Source organism: Elephantulus edwardii, unplaced genomic scaffold, assembly GCF_000299155.1.
Source record: "Elephantulus edwardii isolate Elephantulus edwardi_28Jun2011 unplaced genomic scaffold, EleEdw1.0 scaffold00137, whole genome shotgun sequence".
NCBI classification, from domain to species: domain Eukaryota; kingdom Metazoa; phylum Chordata; class Mammalia; order Macroscelidea; family Macroscelididae; genus Elephantulus; species Elephantulus edwardii.
The window spans coordinates 2,882,020-2,898,242 of NW_006399887.1; the positions used below are offsets into that span (position 1 = coordinate 2,882,020).

Consider the following 16,223-nt stretch of genomic DNA (forward strand, 5'->3'; position numbering starts at 1 on the left):
CGCCCTCGGAGCCCGCCTCGCGCGCCCTGCGCAGCAGCGTGCGCCGCCCCAGCGAGCACTGCACCGACGCGTCGCGGCGTGGGTTCACCTGCACCCCCACGTCGCGGCTACTGGCCCGGCGCGGCCGCGGGGCCAGGCCGGGGCTCACCTGAGACAGGAGGGCCATGAGCTGCGCCCGCTGATAGTTCTCGAAGTACTCGGCCGCCATGAGTTGCCCGTAGCCGGGGAACGAGGACGAGGCAGCGGCCACCGCAGCCGCCGCGGAAGAGGGCGCGGGGAAGTAGCCTCGGCCGCGGTGGCGCCACGCGCCCCCTCCCGCTGTGACCTTGCCCTTGGCGGCTGGCGGGAAGGGGTAGGAGTACGAGTAGGGTGTGCACGCCGGGTACATGTAACCGTCCAACCCTCCCTTTCCTTGAGCAGCCATAAGCGAAAACGTAGCGACTGGAGCCCGTGGCGCACTAAGTAGGCGGCCTCGGGGGGCGGTCGCGGGGGCGGGAACGACCCTCAGCCCCTGGCTCCCGCCCAAAGCCGCCCTCCTCCCCGCGCCGAGTGCTTGGGGCCAGAACCCTATTGAAGGGCTCTCCTCGGTGACCCTCTCCCCAAGGCAAGACCGCGCGGGAGAGTGACACGAACACCATCAGACGAGCTGGAAAGAGAGCTTGCTTTGGGGATAAAAAACCTGATTTATATGTAAACCCGTCGGAGGAGATGTGGATTCCAACAAGCGAGAACCACTGCCTAGATTAGCTGCGCCAGGTGGTCCCCAGAAGCTAATTGTTCCAGGTGTCGGTGTCAAAAGGTTGAGGGGACCAGTTGTGCCAGTGGGTGAGGGAGCGGGGATCTGAAGATTTAGGGGGCTACTTGGAAGTTAGCTATGATTTCACAGTACAGTGTTATCTCCAAGCGGACCTCTGGGAAAGCATAACGGAGAATATTCTAGAACATCCATTTCTAGGGCAATTGTTTCTCCCCTGAGGCGCGTTTGTCCATCCCCAACCCACCCAGATGGTGACCTGGCGGGAGCGCTGAGTGCTGCTTCTCTGCAGGAAAAGCGATCCCATAAATTTTCCTAATCAACATCTCCCACTAACAGATAAATTGATTTGGGATGTGTCTGTGCACAGAAAAGCTGAAAACCCCTACTCAGAAAGAAAATCTTCCTCCACTGGAATCAAATCATCAGATCAAATCAAGAGAACAAAGACATCAATATCATTTTTCTCTGATTTGACAGGTTTGACAATAAGATGCTGTAGTCTATGGCATTGTTTAATTGACCTGTTTGGAGATTTCTCTGAACAGGTCGAAATCAGCATTTTATCATAGAAGCTGAGCAAAATACAATTTTAGACAATTACATTTAACTCAATTATGCTTTACAAATATAGGTGGGGTTTACTCATAGAAGATATGAGTACAAACTTGTACATTTCCACCACTCTGTGTTCTAATAGTTTCACAAGTTTGAAACAGTCATAGAAACTGGTAATGATGAAAAACCAAAAAGCACAGTTAACTAGCTTGGGCTTCACTTCAATGGTCCCAGGTGCAAGTTATATGATGACATTGATTTGTAATTTGGGAAAACACTTGGTTGATGCACCAGTGCAACCTTACAATGGCAAGATCAGAATTGTTACATGTATGATAATGCAGATCAATTTTATCCCTTATGGAAACCACACACAGTACCACAGACCATCAAAAAATATGAATAGATCCACCAGATGGACGCTCCTGTGTATCTCCACATTTAGAGAGAAGTCTGAGTGGTCTCCATCATTATTAAATTATCTGTGTTCACTGTACCATAGGAAGTGTCTGCCATTTCTTCTTCTTTTAGTTTCTTGTAAGAAATATCTGTATCTTCATCTTCATCTAGAGGATCTCGCTTGTGCAGTATCTCACTTCCATACATTTTATAAATTAAAACAAAAATCCCTGCTTCTGCAGACTGGAAAAGGGCGTAGAGTAAGGGAAACATGTACATGCTTCCTATGAACCGTGGGGGAAAGGCCAGTTTTAGAATGGCCGTGCACAGCTGCACATTCTGACTCCCTGTCTCCAGACACACAGTCCTCTTGCAGTTGGGTGGAAGGTGGAAGAGGGTAGCTAAGCCATAGCCTGAGGCATAGCCTGCTAATGGCATGAAAATCGCTATCACGTAAACAGCAGCAGGGATACTTGCCAGCAGCTCAGGTCCTAACATGGTGCCAGTCATTATGAAGAGGACCACCAGCGTCACTAGCAGAGACCACAGGGAGATCTAGCAACAGAAAATAGAGAAACCATCAAAAGTAACATCTTTCACAAGGAATTCGAGTAAGAAGATCATCATTTCTTGGAAGAGAAGATCCCACATACAAAATGGAAATATTTGCCCTGCAGTGTTTTTGATCCTAGGCACCTCTTCATCCAGGTTCATGCTGAACAATTACTGGGAAGCCTATATTTAATGTCTAGTAACACTATACCTTCTATACCACTAAACATTGTCCTGGAGCAGCCCTCAAGAGCAACATAAACCAATCAACTTCTGGGGGAAAAAAACCCTAACTACAGGTTGAGAACTCAACCAGCTATTAATTCCCACATTTCCCCCAGATTTTCAACTTTCATCATATAACTTTATTCTGGAGTCCTGACTATTATGGGAGTATGTTTAATTTGTAGATAATTGTGCTTCTAAGAACAGTCTGGATCCAGCCCAATGTCCCAAATGTTAGGATGTTGTTGTTTTGGTGAATACAGAGGATAGGGGAATGTTTGCATTTCCTGACCATGATCCAATGTTTTCCATAAAATATTCATTCTAGTTTTGTACATGGTAGGGTGTCATTGCTATTAAAATTTATGAGACTTGGTGTCTGGTATTTTTCAATCTTCAAAATACATTGCAGAGGATTGTTAGCAACACTGAAACAATTGCTCTTCCTGTAAGGGGAAATATGTAAATGTTAAGATGTAGGAAATAAGCAATTTTGCAAACCTCTTTATTTTTTTAATTTATTCAAAGGAAACTTCCCACCTGTATATCTCTAGTTATGTTTGGGGGTTATAAGGTTGAGTTTCAGATATAATACAGCTGATTGTGTATAAAGTATCTTGTTCTACATTTCACTCATTCACTGTTAACTGACTAAAATAGTTCTTCAGATAACTGTTTTTGAAAATGAGAGTAGGGAGAAAAGAGAATAAGAAATCAAGAGAACAACTAAAGTATTGTTTCTGATTCCCTGGATATCTGAGGAAACTTAAGAGTTTTGAGATTGGCATATACTTTCTATGTTTTTAAATAGATATATGTTTAAAACTTATCTGGGCTGGTCAGTTAGTCTATCCTAACAGGAGCTGATTATTACACAAGTTAGTAATACTACAAATATATATTGTTGTTAGCTGTTGTTCAGTTGAGTACAACCCATTGCACCCCTATGAACAACAGATCTGAACCCTGTCCTATCCTGTGCCAACTTCACACTTCCTGACATACTCAACCCCATTGTATAATGAACACAAATATGTAAGATAGTAATACAATTCTAAATTTTAAAAATTACTACATTTCAAAGTGTTTTACAACGAAAATACTGACTCCAATATTTCCATTGAACTATAAGTTGCCCTGTTTGTAAATCAGATTACTTCCTAAGTGTGTTTCTTTAAATCAAATGTGTAGGTAAGTTTAAACATGAGCATATGGTTCTTATTTAACCTTACCAGGTTATATGCCAGAAAAACTTGAAGCCTCTCAGTGCCTTAAAAGCTGCATGTGCAGCAAATAAAGGTGATTATGATGGAGAATTAGTTGTAAGAAGGGGTCAAAAAATTTCAAAGTGAGGAAAAGTTTACATAACATTAAAACACAAGTGTGAGGACCCGCAAGTTAGACTTACATAACCTGTATAGAGGTTGTGTATTTTAAACTGCCTGCATTTGAAATCCTATGAATGAGCACTGATGCTGAATGTTCATTTTTAAATGTTTGTAAAAGGTCTAGGAATAAGGATAGATTACCCATAAACTCAGCCAAACATACTGAGTTGTATTTTCATGTATCTATATTTTTTTAGCATGTATATGTAGTTCATTTGATTAACTTTCTCTTGGAAGTTTTATGAACTGTACATAGTTCATACCAATCCATTAATAGTATTGGGTTAATAATTAAGTTTAGTAAGTTATTTAATGCATCCTAAATGCTGTCAGAGACCTATCCAGAGTGCTAAAGAGCAGCAATGTCACTCCAGAGACTAAGGTCCACCTCATCCAGGCCATGGTCTTTGCATTTACTTGCTACACATCAGAGACCTGGACAGTGACTAAGGATGACAGAAGAAGAATCAATGTCTATGGACTGCCAAGAGAACAAATAGGTTTGTCTTAGAGAAAGGGAAACCAGGCTTCTCCTTGGAGGCAAGGATTTTGAAGCTCCATCTGACGTACTTTGGACACGTTGTCATGAGAGACCAGTGTTTGAAGAAAGACATCATGCTTGGAAATTTAGAGGGACAGCACAAGAGAGGAAGACCCTGGAGGGGATGGATTGACACAGTAACTGAAGTAATGGGAGTAGGTGTGTTGGAGACTGAGTTTGACTCAGGATAGGGCAAGGTTTAGAGCTGTTATGCATGGGGTTGCTTTGAGTAGCAAGCAACTTGACGGCACATAACAATAGCAGACTGTGTGTGTGTGTGTGTGTGTGTGTAATGCAGATATGCACCTATTAATACTGTCTAGTTGGTTCTCACTCACTGTGACCCTGTAGGACAGAATAGAACTACCTCATAGGCTTTCCAAGGCTCTAATTGGTGGTTGTTTTTTTTTTTTTTTAAAGGCTCTAATTTTTAAGGAAATGCACTGCCAACTTTTTCTCCTATTGAGTGACTGGTGAGTTGACTGACCTTTAGCTTAGCTGCCAGGTGCTTAAGTCGTGGCATCACAAGGGTTATTTGTAACATTCAGAATATATACGTAATTTTAAAAGACTTTTAAAATTCACGACTGGATATATGGGCAGGAAAGAAACCTTATATTATCATATTAATAAAAGTCCTTCTGCAGATTAAAATGACTTTGGACACTAAAAAAAAAACAAAAAAAAAAACCACAACAAACCAACCAAAATATTACCTCTTATTAAGTCTAACATAACTAACATAGTGAATTGGCTTTTTTGTTTTCATTTGTCTTAAGATATGCATTTAAAAGTATTGTGTTGCCAACCCCAAGGCAGGCAGTTCAAATCCACCAGCTGTTCCGAGGGAGGAAAGAGGGGCAGTCTCCTGCTGTGTGATGTACAGCCTCCGAAAACCCACAAGAGGGTCAGCTATGAGTTGGTTCTGACTGGATGGTCAATGACTGAGTTTTGAATTTTCAGAGAAAATTTAATATACCAACATTTAAAATTTTTCTCTATTTATGAAATCTCTACTTCTACAAAATATAAGTTTTAAAAATAAACCACATTGAAATATATATAGCATGATGAAACACACAAATTTAATAATGGGAACATAATCTACATTTTTTAAACTAGAGCTTATTTTATTTTGTGTACTCAGACACATATTTTACGTATTCCATCTGATTTACACATCTTTTTTAAATTTCTTAGCATTATTATATTTATTTTCAGAAAAATATTATGAACAAACTTACTAGAGGATTTTTCAGAATTAGAGTCCTACTTTTGAAAATAAAGCAATGTATTTCTGAAATACTACACAAATTGTATTTAAAAGGATTTTATTTACTCTACTTTTATTTTTAGTAATACACAGTTAGTGGGGAAAGAGGTTTTCATCTAGTAACATCGCTGTCTTCCCCCCCCCAGTTCTGTCTTTCCTCCCCCAAAGGTCCTAGCTATTATGCTATTTTTTTCCCAGCTCTTTTTTTCCTTTTCTTTTTAAATTATTTTTTGAGTGAAAGTTTCCAAATCATCTTGGTCTTTCATGCACACAGTCACAGACATTTTATTTCATAACATTAATTACAATTAATATAATTCAACTACTTCAATATCTAAATAAACCCTTTATTGTATATTGCCTTTCCTTTTACCCACCTTATATCTTGATTCCTTTTTCCTCCCCTTTCCCTCCTTTGTCTTTCTCATTAACCCTCCAAGATTGTTTCTGTGTGTAAACCTTTCCTCAGCTTTTTATATTAATGGTCTTATATCATACTTGTCCATTTGTGACTCATTTATGTCACTCAGAATAGTTTGTTCTAAATCCATCCATGTTGTTCAGTATTTAATGAACTCTTGGTTGCTTATGTTCTATTATTATGCTATTTTTAATCAAACTAAACCTTAATAAAAACCATCATTTTAAGAATCCAGAACAATGGCATTATCTTTGCTGCATAAACTTTTTCTTCAAGTTTATCCATGCAAGTACAGCCAAGGCCTTACTTCCCCTCCTTGCCCCTCTTTTCCAAGGTTAGCCTTTCAGCTGTGAATCCGTGACAAGGACTCTAAGCGTAGCAATGGGGCCTTACCTTGACAATGTAGTCAGCTACTCGGTTGTATTTATAGCGAATGAAGACTCCCAGCCCGATCGGGATGAGGGTGCTGCACAGAGTCAGTGTCACTGCTCCGAGGGGTAGTAACTGCACCAGAGGAGTGTTGATCCAAGCTCGGCTGTAGAGCCACAGGCAGAGGGGCATCAAGAACAGGGCCAGGAGTGTGGAGGAGATGGTCATGATGATGCTGCAGAAAGGGCAGTGAGGAGAAGTCAGATTGACGCTGGCCCTTCAGAGTCAGCCAACCGCTTTGGTAAACACAGAGGTGGAGAGGGGAGAGGGGACTGCAAGATCTTTGGAATCGAAGGCTGGGGAGCACCTACACCCTTGGCCAAGAGACTAGGCCAGACTCAAATGAGGCAACTAGAAGCTGGAGGGAAATACTAGTACATGGTTGCCTGCTGACTTTAAAACACCCATAAGCTGATTGCAACCTGCATGATTCTAAGGGCCAGGAGTATTTCTTAAATTCTCAAAAGCACCCTTCAATATTAGACACACTGAAGCTGTACTACTTGTTGACTAGAACGGAATAGTACTCTGTATAGAGATTACTTTCTGTATTGGGATCAACAAATTGCCTTATTATGCTTTTCCATTTCCACCAAGTCCAAGCTTCAGGCTCCCCCATTCCCTTTGTGTTCCAGCAGCCTGAGGCCTGCACTAAGGGCCTACCACTTGGAAAGGAAGGTGGGTCAGCTGAGGGGCTGGAACTGTGCATGAAAACCCCGGCCCCTCAGAGCAGCTCCATCAGTGTCCAGATCTTTGCCCCCCTGCTGCTTCTCACCATCTCCCCTTTCTTCCAAAGCCCAGGTTCCTGCACTTTACATTTCCATTTCCCATGCCTCTTCCCACCCACCTCTGCTTCCTCTCTGTTTGGCCTTGACCCCATGGCTGTGAACCTCATAGATGAGAGTGATGGCTAAAAGAACAGAGACATCGGTACCTGAGGTTCATGTCACCGTCAACCAGCAGAGACATAAGGTTGGAGAGATTTCCGCCAGGACAGCAGCCACACAGGAGCACGGCCACAGCTGCCACTTCGTCGAGTTTGAAGGTGAGGGCCAGCAGGAAGGCCAGCAGAGGCAGGAAGCCGAACTGGCAGAGCGCGGCCAGCAGCGCGCCCACTGGCCGGCGGACATGTGCCCCAAAGTGGTTCACGTCCACCGTGCAGCCCAAGCCCAGCATGGTGATGCAGAGAGCGGCGCCCACGAACACATTGAGCCCGTGGTTCAGCGGCGTGTCCCAGAACGGCGTGTCGTGGGACGCCCAGAGCCGAGGGAGTGAGGACGGGCCGTGGCTCGAGGCACCGCCAGCGAAGCTGCTGGTCGTTGTCTCCAGACTCAGAGGAGGACCTGCGTCGAAGCTGATGTTCGGATCCGGCCCGAGACTGAACCCAGGGCTGGAGCTGGGGCTGGGGCTGGGGCTGGAGCTGGAGGTAGGTGCGAGGTCGAAGTCCAGGCTGGGACTCAGGCTGCTAGCATTGGGCGACAGGGTGTAGTTGTCCCACTGTGGAGAGGATAGGTCGAGGAACCGGGTTGCGTTGTCGGTGCCGTCCATGGCGCGGTCGGGGGAGCCGCAGGTCTCGCTCCTGCAGGTACCAAGGATTGATTCCTGCCCCAGCGCACTGTGCACGCCTCGGTCCAGCGGTCCCCGCTGCCGTTTGTCTGTGTGGTCGCTGCCGTTCGTCTGTGTGGTCGTGGGTCTGTAGCCTCACCTCTGGGCAGCACCGCCGCTTCTGTACGGAGCTTCCGTCCAAGGCTGCTGGTGTCTCCGTGGCATCGGGTTCCGAGGGTCTGCGCGATGCGCCCCCGCCCCGCCCCAGGCTGCCTACTCCGCTGGCTGCCACTTAAGGGAGCGCAGCCCCCTGGACTGGCCCAATCGCCCGGCCCCCTGCTCGCACAGGCTCCGCCCCGCGCCCCGGCCAGCGCCCGAGGCTGGCGCGCCCCTCCTTTTAATCACCAGTAAGTGGTTTTCTGAGAGTGTAGCCAGGAGCGGAACAGGAAGATCTGACAAAGGAAAGACGACAAAACAGTGCCTGGCTGGTTCTGCAGTTCTCTGAGGGGCTCTGCCTCCTGGATAATGAAATCTGGAGACTCCTCGGGCGGGGAGCGCTTGTATGTGCGCTCACATAAACAATGCAAACTGCTTAGACAGCCTGCACGTCCTGGGCATCAGGGAGGGAGCCTGACACGATAGGAAGCGTCCTCTGAGTAGAAGACACACACAGTATCTGGCTTTAATATGCAAGCCGTTTTTTAATTAAATTTGTAGGTTCCATCTTCGAGGAGAAATAGCGCCAGAGGGTTTGAGACCGCACTGTGCAAAGGGGTGCAAGTTCTTTCATTTGACTCTCAGAGCAAAGAGGTGGAATAAACAGTGTCCTGAGCTTGAATTTTACAAGGGAGGAATTTGGGTAGCAGGGAAGTCTGGGGCAGCTCACCAGTCCGACCACGACCACCCCCGTACCTGGCTAAGTCTGGGGGGGGGGGGCGGGGAGGTGAACACTGTGATCAAGAGCTCAGGGTAGGTACGTCTCCTCTCCATGCAAAAGAAAAAAAAAGTAAATAAAATGTGCTTTTAGGAAGCTATTGACAGCTGGGGAAAGGATATAGGCTATTTCAAACCATAGATTTATGAAGTCTTGGCATTAGGCTTAAGGGACTGAAAAATAAAATGGTGAGATTCTCTGTTAGACAGTCTTATCTACTATCAAATGCAGAGTTCCTAGAAATGGAGAAAAAGGCAGGTGATCGGCCTTAAACAAATCAAGCCGTGAAAACCTTATGGATCACAAGGGACTGATGCCCAGCTGATGCCGGGAGTGATGCACAGACCAGCAGCATTGCTATCTGTCATCTGTGGGTGAGGTTGCCATGAATGAGTTGGAGCTGCTTGAGACAGCTAATAATAATAAAAAGGAAGAACGGCTCTTAAGTCTGTGTGTAGATGAGAGGAGCCTCTCTGGATGCCATTATGCAGCAGCCCAGTTGCTGGAAGGGCCCATCAGACACTCCATCAGTTGAGGTCACATCAGCAGTGACCGTGAAGTGAAAGCTGCCACTTGAGTTGTTTTTAAGTGCAAGTGATAAGGCCAGTGTTGGAATTTCTAGACAAACATCAAAGAGCAGCTTTAGCCCAAGGTTATTGCAGAACGCAACTGAGCAACCTGGAGTGAATTACTCTAGTGGACCTGTCCCAAGCACCTCTCCTCATAACCGACAGAACTAGATAACTCCTGTTTCCTACAAGTGGGTTGACCTCATATTTCCACATTTCCTCCCTCCAAAAATCTTATTGGCTTCAACCTCAAGTCAGAACCATCTCGTAGCTGACTCTCCAACTGATTTTCTGGAGGTTTCAAGTTGCATGGGGGGAAGACTGCACATCTTTCTCCCTAGGACATGCTGTTGTGTTCGGACCATCAGCGAGACACCACCTTTGTGTTAGCAATGGAATCGTGTACAGGCTATACCACTAGTTCCCTTCGCCTACCAAAAATCTCATAAAAATTACAGAGGTATAAAAATTAAGACCAAAATCTACAGTGCATTGTACATTTGTTATTGTTTTTGTTTTATAGTTTCAACAGAAAGTGATGCTACCAAGTCAAAGGTTGTTGTTGTTGTTTGGTGCCATCGAGTCATAGATGACTCACAGCGACCCTATGAATGAACAGTCTGAGCACTGTTCGTACATAGAGTTTCCGGAGGCAAGCCATTTCGGAAGTGGATGCCGCTCCTGCTTCCAGGCTTGATTTAGTCGGGAAGCTCCAGCCAACACTGTCCACCATGGGTACCCATTACCACGATTGGCACATCACTGTCACAGTCTTCAGCATCACAGCAACCACAAGTTATCTCTGTACAGCAATGCACAGACCAGTGCTATACCACCTAGAAGAATGTTTGACAGGAAAACAATTTGAACCTGGCCGAGGGCCACAGGCCCGAGGGCCCTTTGGGCTTAAGGCCCCCTCCTGGTTCAAATCCTAGACTCAGGCTGGCTAGCCTCACTCCCGGGGACAGAGCAAATCTGCACATAACAGCAAATCTGCACATAACAAACACATGCCCCAAAAAGCAGTCGACTCCAAAAGCTTGCCACGATTCCTGCGCTCACACCACCATGCTCCTTCTGGCAAGAACTTCCCAAAACCCTGGGAGGAGTCAACCAGAACAACATGGCTGCTTCCTCTCCCAGCTGCCTTTGGGCTTAAGGCCGCCTCCTGGCTCAAAGCCTCGACCCAGGCTGGCTAGCCTCACTCTCAGGGACAAAGCAAACCTGCACATAACAAACACATGCCCGAAGTCAAAGGTAGGTGATTCTAATATGCATCCCTCAGGCCTGCTTTTAATTGTTTTTGGTCAAGCATTCTTCTGGGTACTATAGCACTGGTCTGTCCATTTGCTGTACAGAGGTAGCTCATGGTTGTTGTGATGCTGAATACTGGAACACTGATGTCTCAAATGCAATAATGATTACCCATGGTGGACAGTGTTTGGTGGAGCTCCTCAATTAAAACAAGCTTGGAAGCAGGAGTGTCATCCACTTCCAAAATAACTTGCCTCTGGAAACTCTATGAATTTGGAGAAACGAAAAAAGTTATATGAGTGTTCAGGTCTTTCGTTCATAGGGTCGCTGTGAGTTGCCTATGACTCAATGGCATTTAACAACAACAACAATAAGAACAACAGATTTTAAATCAGAACTGACTCAAAGCTGACCCTCCCTTGGCTTTTCAGAGGCAGTTAATCACTTGGGAGGAGATTGTCCATCTTTCTCCCACAGGGTAGCTGTTGGATTTGAACTGCATATCTCAAGGATAGCAGTGGAGCTTCTTGCCACAAGGCCACATGAGCTTCCTTTTCCAATAGTCTCTAAATTCCACTAGGAAAGAAGTTCTGTAAGTATTTTGGAGAATAATACAGCTTCAATGGTATACAACAAAATAAAAAGCTTTGCCATCCTTGCCTCCAAGGAACTCTCTGGTTACACTTTCTCCAAGACACACCATTAGGTTCCTTTTGAGTTCATAGGGTATTCAGTTCTCTTCTCCAATTTCAAAATCTGCCAAAAGCACATAGAAGTGTGTTCTGGAGAAGGTGCAGCCACAGTGCTCCTTGAAGGCAAGGATGAAAAGCTTCATCTCCCGTATTTTGAGCATGTTGCTAGGAGAGGTTATTCCTTAGAGAGGGACAGCATGCTTGGAAATGTGGAGGAACAGTGAAGAACAGGAAGACCCTCAACCAGGTGGATTGACACAGAATGCAGCAACAGACTCGAGTGTGTCAGAGATTGAGGATGGCGCAGGATAGGACAGGGTTCAGATCTATTGTTCATAGGGTTGCTATGTGTCATACTTGACTGCACCTAACAACAGAACAACATATAACTTTATATTTCTTGTGCTCGACTGCTAATTGAAAGGTTGGCAGTTCAAGTCCACACAGAAACACTTTAGGAGAGCATGGTGGTCTACTTCAAAACATCAACTACGGAAAACTCTATGAAGCACACATCCATTCTGAATCTCATGGGGCCACCTGAGAGTAACTTGACAACAAATACTGCTGAGTGGCTCCAAAACGTTATTCAACTCATTTTGTCAAGTTGGAATTGACTCACAGCTGACCCTCTATAATGTTTGAAAGACTGTTAATTTCAAGGGAGGAGGTGATTACCCCTCTTTTTTTAAATTATTATTATATTTTATTAGCTTTAATGAACATTTACGGAGATTTTGGGTTCTCATTCATTCATTGTTGCACTGTTTTCTCTACCCTCCTCCCCAGTTCGTTCTTCTTCCCCCCCCAAATGTCTGCTTTAATTGTTCAATTGCCACAGTACTTGTCAAAGCCAGTTCTGATTAATCTCCTTTGTCAGTGTGTCCTTTGCCATTCCCTATCACTCCTCCCTGAGAGAGACTTCACCCTGATTCATAAGGGAAAGGGGATGGCGTATTCTCTTAGCTACTTCCTGCTGAAAAGGGACGCTGTGGGTTCCAGGGTGAAGGTCTTCTCTCACTACTCTAAAGGGCCCCTTTGGCAGTAGGAAACACATAGACTATTATGGAGACTGATTTTGGAATTTAGATGCACTGTTATCAATTGTGCTTAGCCATACATGTTCATACGCTTGAAGATGTATCATGGAGGTGTTGCAACCTAGAAGACACAAATTTAACTAACAAGTTAAAAGTACACGAGTCAAAAATTAATAAGCAATAATATTCCGAGTAGAGGTTCTAGTAGTGGCACAAATCAAGTTACAGAGGGAAGGTGGTATGGTACCCCTCTTTATCCCATGCAGCCATTGATGGATTCAAATCACAAGGGAGGTGTGGCGTTTGGGTTAGCAGTGCAGCACTCTTTGGAATGAAATAACACCTGCAAAGTTTGGAAGAAAGTAGATTGTAACCAAAAATATTTTAAATTGCTTCAAGGCACATTCAGGCAAAAGAAAGATGTTCTAGAAACCATGACATAAGACATGAGATAAGGCAAAAACACAAATGACAGTGGAACCAGGGAAGCTTGACTGAACACATTTACATTTGCCTCAGAAATAATCCTTGTGTTATGATATTAAAATCCACAATCAAGTTAGATAAGCAGTAGTCAGAGGCTGATGAAGCCTTTCAGCTAGCTCCTCTAGGAATCTGGAGAGCGGTCGTTCATGCAGTGAGTAAAGGATGGAAGCAGGAAGGTATAGGTTTGGATATTAAGCAGAATTGCACTAAGCAATGTGAGCCTTCATGGGTCCTGCGGATCTCTTGTCTCTCTCGCTAATGGGACTTATTGTCATTGGAAAGAAGGCAGGTGTATTTGCTGCCTCTTTTCTTTCTGACCTCTTCACTATCTAGGAAGAAAACTCCAGAACTATGGTTGCAGAATACATTCTCTTGTTGTGATGACAATAATGAATTGTCTTGAGTCACTCAGCTTCCTTGATTGTACTTGCAGCAGACAAGAAATGTCTAATCAATCAGAGAGGGGAATATATGTAAAGGGGTGGTGGTTAGGTGCTGTCTAGTTGACTACGACTCAAAGCAACCCTATGAACAGATCTGAACCCTACCCTATTTTGTTCTGTCTTCATCTCTGCTATCCTAAGTGAGCCCATTGTTATAACCACTGTGTCAATTCATCTCTTTGAAGGTCATTTCTCTTTCAATGACCCTCCACTTTTGCAAGCATGACATCTTTTTCCAAGGACTGGCCTCTCCCAACAACATGCCCAAAGTGAGATGAAGTTTCACCATCCTTATTTCTATGGAGCACCCTGGTTGCATTTTCTCCAAGACATATTTGTTTGTTCTTTTGATAGTCCATGGGATATTCAGTACTCTTCTCCAACATCACAACTCAAAGGCATTGATTGTCCTTAGTCAATTGTCCAACTTTCAGATGCATAGCAAATAACTGAGAAGATCCTAATGTGGACATCTTAGTCTTTAAATTGATATCATTGATCTTTAGCCCTTTGGAAAGTTTTGTGACAGCAGATTTTCCCAATACAACATATCTTTTGATTTCTTGACTGCTGGAATCAAGGGTGTTGATAATGGATCCAAGTACAATGACCATGTTGACAATTTCAGTCTTTTCTCCAACTAACATAATACTTATTGTATATTGGCCTGGTGGCGAGGATTTTTGTATTCTTGATGTTGAGATGCAATCCATATTCAAGGTTGTAGTCTTTGATCTTCTGCGGGAAGTGTTTCAAGCCTTCCTTTCTTTCAGCAAGTAAAGTTTCAAAACAGGTTTTTGAGTAATCTTTCTCCAATCCTGGTGCCACATTCTTTTCCATAAAGTCCAGCTTCCTTAATAATTTCTCAGCCTACAGACTGAATAAGTATGAAGATAGGATACAGGTATGATGCACACCTTTCTTGATTCTGAAGCGTGCAGTATTCCCTCTGCACTGTTCGCAAAACAGCCATAGCCATTTACTTGGTCTACATCTAGGTTTCACATGACCGCATTTAAGGGTTCTAGGATTCTCACTCTTCTCAAGGTTAGCCATAATTATTCACATAGTCAAATGCCTTTGTATAGTTAATAAAACACACAGACAGACTTTTTTCTGGTATACTCTGTTTTCAGCCAGGATCCATCTGATGTCAGTGATGACATTCCCAGTACCAGTCTCTTCTAAATCTAGCTTGAATTCCTGGCAGTTCTCTTTTGATGTGCTGTTCGAGCTGTTTTTAAATGATCATCAGCAAAATGTTACTTGCAAGTGATATAGAAGAGAGAGTCCTCAAAATAGTACTCCAAGTGTGGTTCCGTGTAGAATTCTTTCCCAATTTGAGTTCATTTCCTGACCAATCCCACTTCTTGCATAGCTGTCACCCATCTGTATATGGAGGAATTATTTCCTTCCATTACAAACAATTCCCCTTGACTGACTCCATGTCCTCTAACAACATTTTGGGGAAAGGAAATTTAGAGTCTTGTCTCAAACCATATTTCAAAATTAATTACATTTGAACGGAAAAGTTAAAGAGGACCCTGTGTGGTGCAAATAGTGTGTGATCAGCTACTAACTGAAGTACTGGTGGTCCTGACGATCTATGTGTGATTGATGCATAGACATTATAGCCAATGAAACCCTACAGAGCAATTCTACTCTACATAGCAAACAGAGCTGCCACGGATCAGGATTTTTTCAACAGGAAATGGTTTGAAAGACTTACATATAGTAAAAAAGAACTCCAACAAAGTAGTGAAGGAAAATACTGGTTGGAGAAATTTTGTAAGTAGGAAAGCCATGGAAAAATTACTAGGAAATCTCAGTAGTTTTGATGTATAAATATTGAAAACATGGATGTTGAAGAAAAGGAGGAGAAAACGATTTTTCAACACATATGAAACCAAGAGCTAGTATCTTAGTTAATAAATGGATTTTACAAGTGAATATCAACCACAAACAAAATAGGAAAAGAAATAAATTCTATAAATGGACATAATAACATAAAGAGGAACACAAATAGCCAGTGAAATTATGAAATATTTGGTGCTAGTAAGTAAAAAATCAAAGCAATTAAACACTACTTTGCCCCCCTCACTATTAAAAGCCATCGAAGGCAAGCTTTGGTGGCCTAGTGGCAAGAAGCTGCACTGCAATCCCAGAGGTACACAGTTTGAATCCACCAGATGCTCTGCTGGAGAAGGAGGGACAATCTCCTCCTGTACCAGTCAGATCCGATTTCACAGTATACATAGAAAAAATAATAATTTGCTTTAAAAACCCATCTAATTGTATAATAGTATGCTTTGGTAGCAAGGACACAATCAATGAAGCTTTCTTTCTCCTGTTAGTGGTATATCTTTTCCAGAAAGTAATTTGGTAATTGATGACAGTAGCCTTGTTTTGTTGTTGTAATTGAGTCAATTACAACTCATAGCAGCCCAATGAACAACATATCAAAACCTTTGATTAGTGATGTTGGACAAGTATATTTAATAGTCATGCACTTCCTAAAGAATGAACGAATCTTAGAGGAAGTGCAACCAGAGTGCTCCTTAGAGGAGAAGATGGGGAAACGTCATCTCACATATTTGAGCATGTTGTCAGGAGGGGTCGGACATTGGAAAAAGACAGCATACCGGGGAAGGCAGAGGGACAATAGAAGAGAAGCAGACCCTGAATGAGATGGATTGTCACAGTGACTGCCCCAAAGGGCT

General features: G+C 43.6%; 2 protein-coding genes across 2 annotated transcripts in view; both read right to left on the bottom strand.

The window, feature by feature from the left end:
• The window catches only part of ZAR1 (zygote arrest 1), a 10,676-nt gene extending 10,252 nt beyond the window's left edge, over positions 1-424 (bottom strand). Inside the window, exon 1 of the mRNA XM_006894157.1 lies at positions 4-424. Within this exon, the coding sequence (XP_006894219.1) occupies positions 4-424 (421 nt within the window). The remainder of the gene's footprint in view (positions 1-3) is intronic.
• Positions 425-1,753: 1,329 nt separating this feature from the next.
• Positions 1,754-8,088, bottom strand: SLC10A4 (solute carrier family 10, member 4). The gene is made up of 3 exons (XM_006894158.1): positions 7,475-8,088; positions 6,505-6,715; positions 1,754-2,266 (listed from the first exon to the last, which is right to left on the bottom strand). The coding sequence occupies exons 1-3, from the start codon at positions 8,086-8,088 to the stop codon at positions 1,754-1,756; spliced, it is 1,338 nt and encodes a 445-aa protein (XP_006894220.1).
• Positions 8,089-16,223: the final 8,135 nt, after the last annotated feature.

Excerpts from the sequence above, each read along its gene's own strand:
- SLC10A4 (XM_006894158.1), bottom strand. The coding sequence starts at position 8,088 with ATGGACGGCACCGACAACGCAACCCGGTTCCTCGACCTATCCTCTCCA. Across the intron at positions 6,716-7,474 it reads GACGGTGACATGAACCTCAG|CATCATCATGACCATCTCCT; the intron begins GTACCGATGTCT and ends CCCTTTCTGCAG. Across the intron at positions 2,267-6,504 it reads TAGCTGACTACATTGTCAAG|ATCTCCCTGTGGTCTCTGCT; the intron begins GTAAGGCCCCAT and ends TTCTGTTGCTAG.